Source organism: Oncorhynchus tshawytscha, unplaced genomic scaffold (genome assembly GCF_018296145.1).
Source record: "Oncorhynchus tshawytscha isolate Ot180627B unplaced genomic scaffold, Otsh_v2.0 Un_scaffold_2906_pilon_pilon, whole genome shotgun sequence".
Taxonomy (NCBI): domain Eukaryota; kingdom Metazoa; phylum Chordata; class Actinopteri; order Salmoniformes; family Salmonidae; genus Oncorhynchus; species Oncorhynchus tshawytscha.
Window position 1 is genome coordinate 37,501 of NW_024609776.1, and position 15,000 is coordinate 52,500.

The 15,000-nt window shown below is 46.6% G+C and overlaps 2 protein-coding genes across 2 annotated transcripts in view; both read left to right on the top strand.

Annotated features, from left to right (window-relative positions):
* Positions 1–4,365, top strand: part of LOC121845831 (interleukin-18 receptor accessory protein-like) — an 8,723-nt gene extending 4,358 nt beyond the window's left edge. Inside the window, exons 4-5 of the mRNA XM_042317886.1 lie at positions 2,656–2,840; positions 3,907–4,365. Of these exons, the coding sequence (XP_042173820.1) occupies positions 2,656–2,840; positions 3,907–4,089 (368 nt within the window). The 3' untranslated portion in view covers positions 4,090–4,365. The remainder of the gene's footprint in view (positions 1–2,655; positions 2,841–3,906) is intronic.
* An 8,753-nt stretch (positions 4,366–13,118) lies between these two features.
* LOC121845832 (interleukin-18 receptor accessory protein-like) overlaps positions 13,119–15,000 on the top strand; it is an 8,574-nt gene continuing 6,692 nt past the window's right edge. Inside the window, exons 1-3 of the mRNA XM_042317887.1 lie at positions 13,119–13,240; positions 13,865–14,028; positions 14,686–14,823. Coding sequence (XP_042173821.1) covers positions 13,215–13,240; positions 13,865–14,028; positions 14,686–14,823 — 328 coding nt within the window. The 5' untranslated portion in view covers positions 13,119–13,214. The remainder of the gene's footprint in view (positions 13,241–13,864; positions 14,029–14,685; positions 14,824–15,000) is intronic.

Genomic DNA, 15,000 nt, shown 5'->3' on the forward strand with positions numbered 1-15,000 from the left:
CCCTGTAGATGAATGTCTCTTCTGTCTCCTTCCCTGTATTGACCCTGTAGATGAATGTCTCTTCTGTCTCCTTCCCTGTATTGACTCTGTAACCTGAATGTCTCTTCTGTCTCCTTCCCTGTAGATGAATGTCTCTTCTGTCTCCTTCCCTGTATTGACCCTGTAGATGAATGTCTCTTCTGTCTCCTTCCCTGTATTGACTCTGTAGATGAATGTCTCTTCTGTCTCCTTCCCTGTATTGACCCTGTAGATGAATGTCTCTTCTGTCTCCTTCCCTGTATTGACCCTGTAACCTGAATGTCTCTTCTGTCTCCTTCCCTGTATTGACTCTGTAGATGAATGTCTCCTTACCTGTATTGACCCTGTAGATGAATGTCTCTTCTGTCTCCTTCCCTGTATTGACCCTGTAGATGAATGTCTCCTTACCTGTATTGACCCTGTAGATGAATGTCTCTTCTGTCTCCTTCCCTGTATTGACCCTGTAGATGAATGTCTCCTTACCTGTATTGACCCTGTAGATGAATGTCTCTTCTGTCTCCTTCCCTGTATTGACCCTGTAGATGAATGTCTCCTTACCTGTATTGACCCTGTAGATGAATGTCTCTTCTGTCTCCTTCCCTGTATTGACCCTGTAGATGAATGTCTCCTTACCTGTATTGACCCTGTAGATGAATGTCTCTTCTGTCTCCTTCCCTGTATTGACCCTGTAGATGAATGTCTCTTCTGTCTCCTTCCCTGTATTGACCCTGTAGATGAATGTCTCTTCTGTCTCCTTCCCTGTATTGACCCTGTAGATGAATGTCTCTTCTGTCTCCTTCCCTGTATTGACTCTGTAGATGAATGTCTCTTCTGTCTCCTTCCCTGTATTGACCCTGTAGATTAATGTCTCTTCTGTCTCCTTCCCTGTATTGACTCTGTAGATGAATGTCTCTTCTGTCTCCTTCCCTGTCTGTTCATCTACCTGTGCCTCTACCTCTACCCGTTCTTCTACCTCTACCTGTTCCTCTACCTCTACCTGTTCCTCTACCTCTACCTGTTCCTCTACCTGTTCCTGTACATGTTCCTCTACATGTTCCTCTACCTCTATCTGTTCCTCTACCTGTACCTGTTCCTCTACCTGTACCTCTACCTCTACCTGTTCATCGACCTGTACCTGTCCTCTACCTGTTCTTCTACCTCTACCTGTCCCTCTACCTGTTCTTCTACCCCTACCTGTTCCTCTACCTCTACCTGTTCTTCTATCTCTACCTGGTCCTCTACCTCTACCTGTTCTTCTACCTATACCTCTACCTGGTCCTCTACCTGTTCATCTACCTCTACCTGTTCCTCTACCTGTTCATCTACCTCTACCTGTTCATCTACCTGTACCTGTTACTCTACCTGTTCCTCTACCTGTATCTGTTCCACTACCTGTATCTGTTCCTCTACATCTACCTCTACCTCTACCTGTTCATCTACCTCTACATGTTCCTCCACCTCTACCTTTTCCTCTACCTGTACCTGTTCTTGTTCCTGTTCTTCTTCCTATACCTGTTCCTGTTCTTGTACCTGTTCCTGTATCCATTCTCGTTCCTGTTCCTGTATTTGTACCTGTTCCTGTACCTGTTCTTGTTCCTGTATCCGTTCTCGTTCCTGTTCCTGTTCTTGTTCTTGTACATTTTCCTGTATGCACTACTGTTCTTGTTCTTGTTCCTGTTCCTGTATCTCTTCTTGTTCCTGTACCTGTGCCTCTACCTGTACCAGTTCCCATATCCATTCCCGTACCTGTTCCCATTCCAGTTCCTGTACGTGTAACCGTACCCGTTTTTCTTCCTATTCCTGTATCCGTACCTGTTCCTGTACAGGTTCTTATTCCTGTTCAGGTTACTGTTCCTGTACAGGTTCCTGTTCCTGTATCTGTTCCTGTTCCTGTACCCGTTCCCATATCCATTCCCATACCTGTTCCCATTCCCGTTCCCGTTCCTGTACCTGTATCTGTTCCTGTCCTTGTACCTGTTCCTGTACCTGTATCTGTATCTGTTCCTGTATCTGTATCTGTTCCTGTACCCGTCCCTGTTCCTGTTCCTGTATCCATTCCTGTACCTGTTCCTGTATCTGTTCTTGTATCTGTTCCTTTTCCCATTCCTGTACCTGTTCCTGTATCTGTTGCTGTTCCTGTATCTGTTCCTGTTCCTGTATCTGTTCCTGTACCGGTTCCTGTATCTGTTCCTGTTCCTGTATCTGTTCCTGTACCTGTTCCTGTACCTGTTCCTGTATCTGTTCCTGTACCTGTATCTGTTCCTGTATCTGTATCTGTATCTGTTCCTGTTCCTGTATCTGTATCTGTATCTGTTCCTGTACCTGTATCTGTTCCTGTATCTGTTCCTGTACCCGTTCCTGTTCCTGTATCTGTTCCTGTACCTGTACCTGTTCCTGTACCCGTTCTGTTCCTGTACCTGTTCCTGTATCTGTTCCTGTTCCTGTATCTGTTCCTGTATCTGTTCCTGTATCTGTTCCTGTACCTGTATCTGTATCTGTTCCTGTTCCTGTATCTGTTCCTGTATCTGTATCTGTTCCTGTACCTGTTCCTGTTCCTGTATCTGTTCCTGTATCTGTTCCTGTTCCTGTATCTGTTCCTGTATCTGTATCAGTAAAGTATGTGCTCTGTGTTTCCAGCGGTGGCTGAGGCGGTGCTGGGGTGTATAGAGCAGAGCCGGAGACTGATCCTGGTGCCCAGCAGTCTGGGGCTGAACCCAGGGCAGGACAGCCAGTATAGTCTGCTCACTGGGCTCCATGCTGCACTGGTGGAACGGCAGACCTGGCTAATCCTCATCCAGACAGAGTCAGCCCCAGACAGCCAGGTAGTTATGCCTAAGGACGAGTTCTGCCTATGGACGACAGTTAGCTTTGTGGGTGTGTCCCAAATGGCACCCAATGTTATGGGCCCTGGTCTAAAGTAGTGCACTATAACGGGAATAGGGTGCCATTTGGGATGATTCGTTGGTGAATGTGCGCTGTCCCTGTCAAATCAATTTCCCAAATAAACAGGTAGACCTGGAGCTGATGCCATGCTGTCTATCTAACTAAATAAACAGGTAGACCTGGAGCTGATGCCATGCTGTCTATCTAACTAAATAAACAGGTAGACCTGGAGCTGATGCCATGCTGTCTATCTAACTAAATAAACAGGTAGACCTGGAGCTGATGCCATGCTGTCTATCTAACTAAATAAACAGGTAGACCTGGAGCTGATGCCTTGCTGTCTATCTAACTAAATAAACAGGTAGACCTGGAGCTGATGCCATGCTGTCTATCTAACTAAATAAACAGGTAGACCTGGAGCTGATGCCTTGCTGTCTATCTAACTAAATAAACAGGTAGACCTGGAGCTGATGCCATGCTGTCTATCTAACTAAATAAACAGGTAGACCTGGAGCTGATGCCTTGCTGTCTATCTAACTAAATAAACAGGTAGACCTGGAGCTGATGCCTTGCTGTCTATCTAACTAAATAAACAGGTAGACCTGGAGCTGATGCCTTGCTGTCTTACTGCTTCAATTTCATTTCCTTTAAAACTGCTTCAACTACTTTTCAAACGCCCTCAATTCCATTTCCTTTGAAACGGCTTCAACTACTTTTCCTTTCCGAAGCTGACTAGAAACACTTTGTATTTTTCCACTTGTGCAATTGGTTGTGCATATTTGTCTTCAGTGCTTTTTCGAAATTCTATTTTGTAATGAAAAGTGCTACATAAGCTCAATTAGTAATTGTAACCTTAACACAACACCTAGTGATCTTGTTCAAGGGGTTCGGATCTCTTGGTGTAACAACTAAGGTGTTGGGTTGGTAGTCGGTGGACCTCCGTTCAAGTCCCGGTCGGGGTTACCCCCCAAAAAAATTCACTACATTATTCTGTAAACGTTTTAGGTGGATCTGAAGCTGGACTCCCTCCCTGAGGCCCTGCGGCTGCTGGCCCAGTCAGGACACACCGTCACCTGGAGGCGCTCCCACTCCAAACCCCTGTCCTCAGCCTTCTGGAAGGAGCTGCGTTACCGTATGCCTGCCACGACCAGACGGCGCCCCCCAAAGGACGAGACGACCATTCTGTGATTATATAGGCTCCAGGGCAGGGTTTGGGTTCAGTCAATTCACAAAGTAAACTCAAATTCAAATGATATAATGGCATCTATTTTCAATTATCTTCACCCCCAACCAACTGCTCCGGGGTGAAGAGGAGTGAAATAAATGCATCTAATGTGATTAATCATTTTTACCTGTAAGAGTGAAATAACTTTCCTTCCAATGTTTAAAAATAAACAAGTTAAAAAAGCAGCTTTCTGTGTTGGAATGGTGTGGGCTTACCCCAGCATCAGAATGGTGTGGGCTTACCCCAGCATCAGAATGGTGTGGGCTTACCCCAGCATCAGAATGGTGTGGGCTTACCCCAGCATCAGAATGGTGTGGGCTTACCCCAGCATCAGAATGGTGTGGGCTTACCCCAGCATCAGAATGGTGTGGGCTTACCCCAGCATCAGAATGGTGTGGGCTTACCCCAGCATCAGAATGGTGTGGGCTTACCCCAGCATCAGAATGGTGTGGGCTTACCCCAGCATCAGAATGGTGTGGGCTTACCCCAGCATCAGAATGGTGTGGGCTTACCCCAGCATCAGAATGGTGTGGGCTTACCCCAGCATCAGAATGGTGTGGGCTTACCCCAGCATCAGAATGGTGTGGGCTTACCCCAGCATCAGAATGGTGTGGGCTTACCCCAGCATCAGAATGGTGTGGGCTTACCCCAGCATCAGAATGGTGTGGGCTTACCCCAGCATCAGAATGGTGTGGGCTTACCCCAGCATCAGAATGGTGTGGGCTTACCCCAGCATCAGAATGGTGTGGGCTTACCCCAGCATCAGAATGGTGTGGGCTTACCCCAGCATCAGAATGGTGTGGGCTTACCCCAGCATCAGAATGGTGTGGGCTTACCCCAGCAACAGAATGGTGTGGGCTTACCCCAGCATCAGAATGGTGTGGGCTTACCCCAGCATCAGAATGGTGTGGGCTTACCCCAGCATCAGAATGGTGTGGGCTTACCCCAGCATCAGAATGGTGTGGGCTTACCCCAGCATCAGAATGGTGTGGGCTTACCCCAGCATCAGAATGGTGTGGGCTTACCCCAGCATCAGAATGGTGTGGGCTTACCCCAGCATCAGAATGGTGTGGGCTTACCCCAGCAACAGAATGGTGTGGGCTTACCCCAGCAACAGAATGGTGTGGGCTTACCCCAGCATCAGAATGGTGTGGGCTTACCCCAGCATCAGAATGGTGTGGGCTTACCCCAGCAACAGAATGGTGTGGGCTTACCCCAGCATCAGAATGGTGTGGGCTTACCCCAGCATCAGAATGGTGTGGGCTTACCCCAGCATCAGAATGGTGTGGGCTTACCCCAGCATCAGAATGGTGTGGGCTTACCCCAGCATCAGAATGGTGTGGGCTTACCCCAGCATCAGAATGGTGTGGGCTTACCCCAGCATCAGAATGGTGTGGGCTTACCCCAGCATCAGAATGGTGTGGGCTTACCCCAGCATCAGAATGGTGTGGGCTTACCCCAGCATCAGAATGGTGTGGGCTTACCCCAGCATCAGAATGGTGTGGGCTTACCCCAGAAACAGAATGGTGTGGGCTTACCCCAGAAACAGAATGGTGTGGGCTTACCCCAGCATCAGAATGGTGTGGGCTTACCCCAGCATCAGAATGGTGTGGGCTTACCCCAGCAACAGAATGGTGTGGGCTTACCCCAGCAACAGAATGGTGTGGGCTTACCCCAGCAACAGAATGGTGTGGGCTGTCGTGGAATTATCAGAATTTGTTGGTAACATTTTTAAGATGTTTAATATTCATCAAATGTGTGTAAGTTACTTCTCATCAGAATGGTATTTTTGTGTAATTCTGATGTGAGGTTGCAGTTATCTGTTCTATGTCAAAACTAAGTTGCCTGGGCCACTGAGAGGGGAGAGGTCAAAGTGTCATCATGTGTAAACATATCTTTTATTCCCTACCTTTCCCAGTGGGGAAAGGAGGGTTTGCAGTGTCTGGAATCATTCTATGCTCCCTCTAATGTTGTTTCTATCTTAACCTATAGCCTCATTCTCCTCTCCGTGAGTTTGTCCAGGAGGTTGTATTTAGAGTGGGTTGTATCTAAATGACAATTTGATATATGCCTATTGGTTTATGGTTCTGGGGTTTAGGAAAGGAGACAAAGCTGAACGATGAATTATGTCTATGCTGTCTGACTATGTGTATCTTTGCTATTAAAGGAACTCAGTTGCATTGTAAGGGGGCTCTCAGATAATTCAGGGGGAGACACTGAATTTATCTGAGAGTCACAGGATTGTGATAAGAGCTCATATAATTAAAGATGGACTTTTATAACTAACTCTGACGTGTGTGTGTGGTTTGCTCCCATGATTTGGTAAATAGAGGAAATTTCCACGACAGGGCTTACCCCAGCAACAGAATGGTGTGGGCTTACCCCAGCAACAGAATGGTGTGGGCTTACCCCAGCATCAGAATGGTGTGGGCTTACCCCAGCATCAGAATGGTGTGGGGCAACAGAATGGTGTGGGCTTACCCCAGCATCAGAATGGTGTGGGCTTACCCCAGCAACAGAATGGTGTGGGCTTACCCCAGCAACAGAATGGTGTGGGCTTACCCCAGCAACAGAATGGTGTGGGCTTACCCCAGCAACAGAATGGTGTGGGCTTACCCCAGCAACAGAATGGTGTGGGCTTACCCCAGCAACAGAATGGTGTGGGCTTACCCCAGCAACAGAATGGTGTGGGCTTACCCCAGCAACAGAATGGTGTGGGCTTACCCCAGCAACAGAATGGTGTGGGCTTACCCCAGCAACAGAATGGTGTGGGCTTACCCCAGCATCAGAATGGTGTGGGCTTACCCCAGCAACAGAATGGTGTGGGCTTATCCCAGCAACAGAATGGTGTGGGCTTACCCCAGCAACAGAATGGTGTGGGCTTACCCCAGCATCAGAATGGTGTGGGCTTACCCCAGCAACAGAATGGTGTGGGCTTACCCCAGTAACAGAATGGTGTGGGCTTACCCCAGCAACAGAATGGTGTGGGCTTACCCCAGCAACAGAATGGTGTGGGCGTATACCGGTCATTAAAAATATTAATGCGACTAGACACAAATATGAGTATAGGACATAACTTGAGTTAATGGAATATGAACTTCTAAAAGTGAGATTTTCACTGGACAGCTACTTTAAGACCCATTGACTCTGCTTGTCTAGTAGACAGAAGAATTGTCTTTCTCGCTCTACCTGTTTCTCTACCTGTTTCTCTCTGTTACCAGTCGGGGGCCAGACCCCCCCCCCCCACACACACACACACACAAAAAAAAATTAAGAGATTCAAGGAAAGACCACCCACAGCAGCAGGTCACACCTCAGTGTACTTACGTACACTTCCAACAAAACATGAGACAGAAATGACAGTGAGAAGAAATGCATGAATTCCTTGGCCCTGGTATTTCACAGGGCTGCTGTGTAGGAGTCTGCTATGGTAATAGTCACAATAGAATCACCAAGTACATTGACATGAACCAGGAAGTTGACCTGGTGAACAACAGTAAACAGAATGTCCAGACAGGATATGTAGATGAAGAATGGGCTCATAATCCACATAGTATGAGTAGATGGGATTGTGACATGTGTAGATGAAGAATGGGCTCATAATCCACATAGTATGAGTAGATGGGATTGTGACATGTGTAGATGAAGAATTGGCTCATAATCCACATAGTATGAGTAGATGGGATTGTGACATGTGTAGATGAAGAATGGGCTCATAATCCACATAGTATGAGTAGATGGGATTGTGACATGTGTAGATGAAGAATTGTCTCCACATAGTAATCCACATAGTATGAGTAGATGGAGGCTTGTGACATGTGTAGATGAAGTCCTTTATGACTGATTTGCATTTGTCTTGTTTTGTGTTCATGTACGTGGTGTTTTAGTTCTGTTTTATCGAGACAGTATTAATTATTAAGCCTTTATTTGGGCATTTAAGCCTGGACATACAATGTACTTAGGGTCTATGGGACCTGGTCAAAAGTAATGGACTATATGGGACACAGCCTCACTGACTCTGTCTAAAGTAATGGACTATATGGGACACAGCCTCACTGGTTCTGTCAAAAGATGTCAAACCAAGTCTTGAGAGGCTGTGCCAAAGCCTGTATCATTCATTACATAACACATCTGTCCACCCCACTCTGTTTGCAAGGTATTGGTCTATAGACTCACCACTGTTCAGTGTTACTAAGGTATTGGTCTATAGACTCACCACTGTTCAGTGTTACTAATGTATTGGTCTATAGACTCACCACTGTTCAGTGTTGCTGATGTATTGGTCTATAGACTCACCACTGTTCAGTGTTACTAATGTATTGGTCTATAGACTCACCACTGTTCAGTGTTACTAATGTATTGGTCTATAGACTCACCACTGTTCAGTGTTCAGTGTTACTGTTAATGTATTGGTCTATAGACTCACCACTGTTCAGTGTTACTAATGTATTGGTCTATAGACTCACCACTGTTCAGTGTTACTGATGTATTGGTCTATAGACTCACCACTGTTCAGTGTTACTAATGTATTGGTCTATAGACTCACCACTGTTCAGTGTTACTAACTGTTGTATTGGTCTATAGACTCACCACTGTTCAGTGTTACTAATGTATTGGTCTATAGACTCACCACTGTTCAGTGTTACTAATGTATTGGTCTATAGACTCACCACTGTTCAGTGTTACTAATGTATTGGTCTATAGACTCACCACTGTTCAGTGTTGCTGATGTATTGGTCTATAGACTCACCACTGTTCAGTGTTGCTGATGTATTGGTCTATAGACTCACCACTGTTCAGTGTTGCTGATGTATTGGTCTAGACTCACCACTGTTCAGTGTTACTAATGTATTGGTCTATAGACTCACCACTGTTCAGTGTTGCTGATGTATTGGTCTATAGACTCACCACTGTTCAGTGTTGCTGATGTATTGGTCTATAGACTCACCACTGTTCAGTGTTACTAATGTATTGGTCTATAGACTCACCACTGTTCAGTGTTACTAATGTATTGGTCTATAGACTCACCACTGTTCAGTGTTGCTGATGTATTGAAACTGTGCTTCAGTAAATGTTTTGGACTTGTAACACAGCTGCCTTCTCTTACATCACAGATCAGCCTTGCATACTTACACATTTCACACTCCGTCTACCCACACCCACAGATGCACAGAATCCCAAAGATGGTGTGAAACTTCTAGAGAAGTAGAGCTCTCTGCATCTAACCAGGAAATGGACGTTGACACAGGAAACTGGTGGTCATGTTTTCACATGGTGCATCTCTGAGGGAAGCCAGTATCAGATATGATTGGTTTCCAACCGTCTAAGAGGCAAGCTGCACAGACTAGTGGCTAAAGGAGAACAGAGCAGTGGAACGCAGGGAAACTAGTTCAGATGAGTCCCTTTTCATTTACTAGGAAAGGAAGGGACTGACAGCTATTTGTCTGGTTTTAGAATGGTGAAAGAGATTCTGTTTCCAGGAAAAATCCTTGTGACAGTTATCAGTGGTGGGTTGATATTGGAATGAATGAAGTGGTGGGTTTGATATTGGAATGACAGTGGTGGGTTTTATGATGAATGCAGTGGTGGGTTGATATTGAATGTGAAGTGGTGGGTTTGATATTGGAATGAATGAAGTGGTGGGTTTGATATTGGAATGAATGAAGTGGTGGGTTGATATTGGAATGAATGAAGTGGTGGGTTTGATATTGAAATGAAGGAAGTGGTGGGTTTGATATTGGAATGAATGCAGTGGTACGGAGTGATGCACCCTGGACCGTCACTGGCTTTAGCAATCATCGCATGTTTTCTGCAGAGATACTTCTGTGAAAGTCGCTGGGACAAGGAAGAAGGTACTTATCTTTATTATCAAACAATTGTATAAAACAACATTTATAGATTTGACCAGGTAGATATTCCATGTGCATATAGACATATCATATGCCTTCAGTATTAATGACATTATTTACATTATACGTACATCTGTGTGGAATGAGAGATGTCTTTCTTGTGTGACACGTGTAGGTTTGAAGCCAGGCTCAGAGACGTACGGCTACAAAGCTTTCTCTGGGGAGGGGTTTGTCATGCAATGTACCAAACCACAGTCTGCCGGTCTCTGTGAGCGCCTCTACAACATCACAGCCAGCTCTGAGGAAGCTGATTGGTCGAAGGCCGAGGGGGAAACCAACAGAGACAGAGTTGACGGGGCCGTGACAGGACGGGGAACGCACTCTGGTTCTCTACCGTTACTGCAAAGGACTCTGGGATGTACACATGCCACACAGGGTAGGTAGTGTTGACGGTCTTTTGAGGTCTGTTTCACAGGGGGTAGGCCCTCTCTCTGTTTCACAGGGTAGGTTGTCTGTATTGACTCTGTTTGGGTAGGCTATATTGACTCCTAGGCCCCTCTCTCTGTTTCACAGGGTAGGTAGTCTGTATTGACTCTGTTTGGGTAGGCTGTATTGACTCTGTTTGGGTAGGTAGTCCCTCTCTCTGTTTCACAGGGTAGGTAGTCTGTATTGACTCTGTTTGGGTAGGCCCCTCTCTCTGTTTCACAGGGTAGGTAGTCTGTATTGACTCTGTTTGGGGGCCCCTCTCTCTGTTTCACAGGGTAGGTCTGTGTTTGGGTAGGCCCCTCTCTCTGTTTCACAGGGTAGGTAGTCTGTATTGACTCTGTTTGGGTAGGCCCCTCTCTCTGTTTCCACAGGGTAGGCAGTCTGTATTGACTCTGTTTGGGTAGGCCCCTCTCTCTGTTTCCACAGGGTAGGTAGTCTGTATGGACTCTGTTTGGGTAGGCCCCTCTCTCTGTTTCACAGGGTAGGTAGTCTGTATGGACTCTGTTTGGGTAGGCCCCTCTCTCTGTTTCCACCGGGTAGGTAGTCTGTATGGACTCTGTTTGGGTAGGCTGGACTCTCTCTCTGTTTCACAGGGTAGGTAGTCTGTATTGACTCTGTTTGGGTAGGCCCCTCTCTCTGTTTCCTGCCCTTTGATCAGAAGAAGTGAGAGAAGCTTTGGTGGAATGGACGGATGAAGTGAAGTAGTGTAACTCTCCAAAACATGCCACGTCATTACATGAATTCTCTTCAGGACCAAAACGCCTTCACAAAGACAGTACAAATTCGGGTTCTTACTTTGAACAGTTTGCCTGGGTTTGATTTTGAAAAACAGTTTGCCTATATTTTTGACCTTTCCAAGAACAATGTGTGAATTTGAATGTGTGTTGTTATTATCACAGTGGTATGGTGATCCACGTCTATGTGGAGGTGCTGGAGAGGGCCAACCTGGGGTGCAGGGACACAGAGGAGAACAGAGTCACACTGGTTCTGGGCAAAGGTGGCAGGATCCCATGTCCTGGGATCAAATGTCGGACACAGAGGTCAGAGGTCACATGGTACAAGGTGATTATTCCAGCAGATTTTTGGATAGATGAATGGATGGATTGTTGGGTGGATGGTTGGATGGGTGGTTGGATGGTTGGATGGATGGATGGATGGTTGGATGGTTGAATGAATGGATGGGTGGGTGTAGGTGGGTGGGTGGGTGAGTGGGTGAGTGGTGAGTGGTGTGAGTGAGTGAGTGGTGGTGAGTGGTGGTGAGTGAGTGAGTGAGTGAGTGAGTGGTGTGGTGGGTGGGTGGGTGGGTGGAGTGGTGGGTGGGTGGGTGTATGGGTGGGTGGGTGGGTGGGTGTAGGTGGGTGGGTTGGGTGGGTGGGGGTGGGTGGGTGGATGGTTGGTTGGGTAGGTGGGTAGATGGATGGGTGGGTGGATGGATGGATGGATGGATGGATGGATGGATGGATGGGTGGGTGGGTGGGTGGGTAGGTTGGTTGGGTAGGTGGGTGGTTGGTTGGGTAGGTGGGTAGATGGATGGGTGGGTGGGTGGTTGGATTGGTGGATGGGTGGGTAGGTGGGTGGTATATTGATGGACGGCAGGTTTTACCTGATGTTTGTTTCTCTTCAGAATGTAGTTATGGTATCATTCCACTGCATCTAAGACTTTACACAAACTCCTAACCTTTAGTAAACACAAGTACAAGCCTTACACACCCATGTGACCGGTTACACACCTGATCACCTGTGACAGGTCAACACATGTATGGAATAAATAGACGAACGTACAAAGAAATGAACAAACGACTGAACAGGCAAACAAGTGAATAATGGCTTTACATCATGGGTTTCTCTGCAGGATGCCAGGCCTGTGTGTGAGATACAGGATAAGAGGACTATCTCTGTGGTAGACCGGTATACTCTTCTGCTGGGTACTGTCTATGTGAGTGATGCTACAGTGTATTTCTGTGACTACACCTACGAAGACAACGGGATCCCCTGGACAGTCAGGAGATCTGTTAACGTCTCGGTCATACGTAAGTACGGGAGGACTGTCGCTACAGGCTCTGTCTCCCAACACACACCACACAAGATGAACACACGCCCATACACACACCACACAAGATGAACACACGCCCATACACACACCACACAAGATGAACGCACGCCCATACACACACCACACAAGCACGATCACATGCACGCACTTACGAATCGCACACACACCACACATGCTCGTACACATACTGTACACACACATTCTAGTAAATGTCACTTTTACCTCCACAGCCGCTGACACCAAAGACCCTCCACAGATTACTTATCCCCATGGCAACGAGGAGGGCGTGGAGCTGGGTGAGTGCAGAGCCTGAGGTTGAATGATTGATTTGATGATGGCAGTTGTACAGAGTATGATCACTGTGTTTCACCAGTTTATGTCTTCGTCCTAAATGGCAACTTATTCCCTATATAGTGCACTACTTTAGACCAGAGACCTATGGGGTAGTGCACTACTTTAGACCAGAGCCCTATGGGGTAGTGCACTACTTTAGACCAGAGCCCTATGGGGTAGTGCACTACTTTAGACTAGAGCCCTATGAGGTAGTGCACTATATAGGTAATGGGGATGCAACCTAGTCCTTATATCAACCCTCTATTCCCCAGGGAGCCTCATAATCTGAGCTGTCAGGTGCATTTTGGGTTCCAGAGGACCTTTGACCCAGTGGTGGATCAGTTCCCATAGCAACCATGAAGGCGTGATGAAACTGATGGAGATGGAAGCACAGTGAGTTGGATCCCATTCTTGTTGTTGATGCTCGTCATGTATTATTGTATATTAAGCATTAACATTAATGAATGAATGATTCATTCATTAAACCTTTTTTTGTCAGGCACCCACCTATCATTAAAATAACAATGTGTATCACTGTAGGCTATGCCTACGTCCCAAAATGGCACCCTAGTCCCTACATAGTGCACAGTGTACATTATAGGGAACAGGATGCCATTTGGGCAACAACCAAATCAAATCAAATATATTTATAAAGCCCTTCTTACATCAGCTGATATCTCAAAGCGCTGTACAGAAACCCAGCCTAAAACCCCAAACAGCAAGCAATGCAGGTGTAGAAGCACGGTGGCTAGGAAAAACTCCCTAGAAAGGCCAAAACCTAGGAAGAAACCTAGAGAGGAACCAGGCTATAAGGGGTGGCCAGTCCTCTTCTGGCTGTGCCGGGTGGAGATTATAACAGAACATGGCCAAGATGTTCAAATGTTCATAAATGACCAGCATGGTCAAATAATAATAATCACAGTAGTTGTCGAGGGTGCAACAGGTCAGCACCTCAGGAGTAAATGTCAGTTGGCTTTTCGTCGTCGACCAGAGGGTCACCTTCTGTTTCCTCTCCAGGCAGGTGAGGGAAAGGAGTATTGCAGAGTTTGAGTTCACGGTCACCAGGACAGCTCAAATCCCAGAGGTGACCCAGCTACACCTGGACTCCACCTTCACCTGTCTGGCCCAGAACTCTGTAGGCAACAGCAGCGCCACCATCAGGCTGACAAGGAAAGCTGCAGGTACCAGAAGAATACTGATGGGGTGCATCTCAATCATCTCTCCTTTCTCCCCAAGTGTGCACTTGTTCACTTCCCTTCATGGATCTGGAATGAAATGACTGTTTTATGACAACTCCCTCTGGCACCTGCCTGGTCCAATCCAATGCTTTTCAATTGGTTGGGAGTAATGAACAAGTTCACACATCTAGAGGAAGTAGAGATTATCGGAACGCAGCCCAAGTCTCTCATTGCATCTGATTTGGTTCTGGGTTAGCCTACCACGAGTCAGATCCATTTTTCAGAGAACACTAGCAATGTATTTTTGACTTAATAACCATATCTTGTCATACTGTTATCTGAGACAACAACGCTCCTATGTGTTATAATTAAACAATAATGCCCGAGGGGGTGTGGTATATGGCCAATATACCACGGCTATAGGCTGTTCTTACGCACGACGCAATGTGGAGTGCCTGGATACAGCCCTTAGCCATGGTATATTGGCCATATATCACAAACCCCCAAGGTGCCTTATTGCTATTATAAACTGGTTACCAACGTAGTTAGAGCAGTAAAAATAAATGTTTTGTCATACCCGTGGTATACGGCTGTCAGCCAATCAGCATTCAGGACTGGAACCACCCAGTTTATAATGTGTATTTTGTAATGTTGTTTCAGTTTCCCGTGTGCTGGTGATAGTGTGTCCGGTGGTGTCTCTGCTGTTTGTAGCTGGGATGGGCATAACAGTGCACGTCTACTGGCTAGAGATCTCTATTCTCTACAGAATCTACCTCCCATACAAACAGACCACCACAGGTCAGAAACACATCTCTCACTCACTCACTCACTCACTCACTCACTCACTCACTCACTCACACAGACAGACAGACAGACAGACAGACAGACAGACAGACAGACAGACAGACAGACAGACAGACAGACACAGACAGACAGACAGACAGACAGACAGACAGACAGACAGACAGACAGACA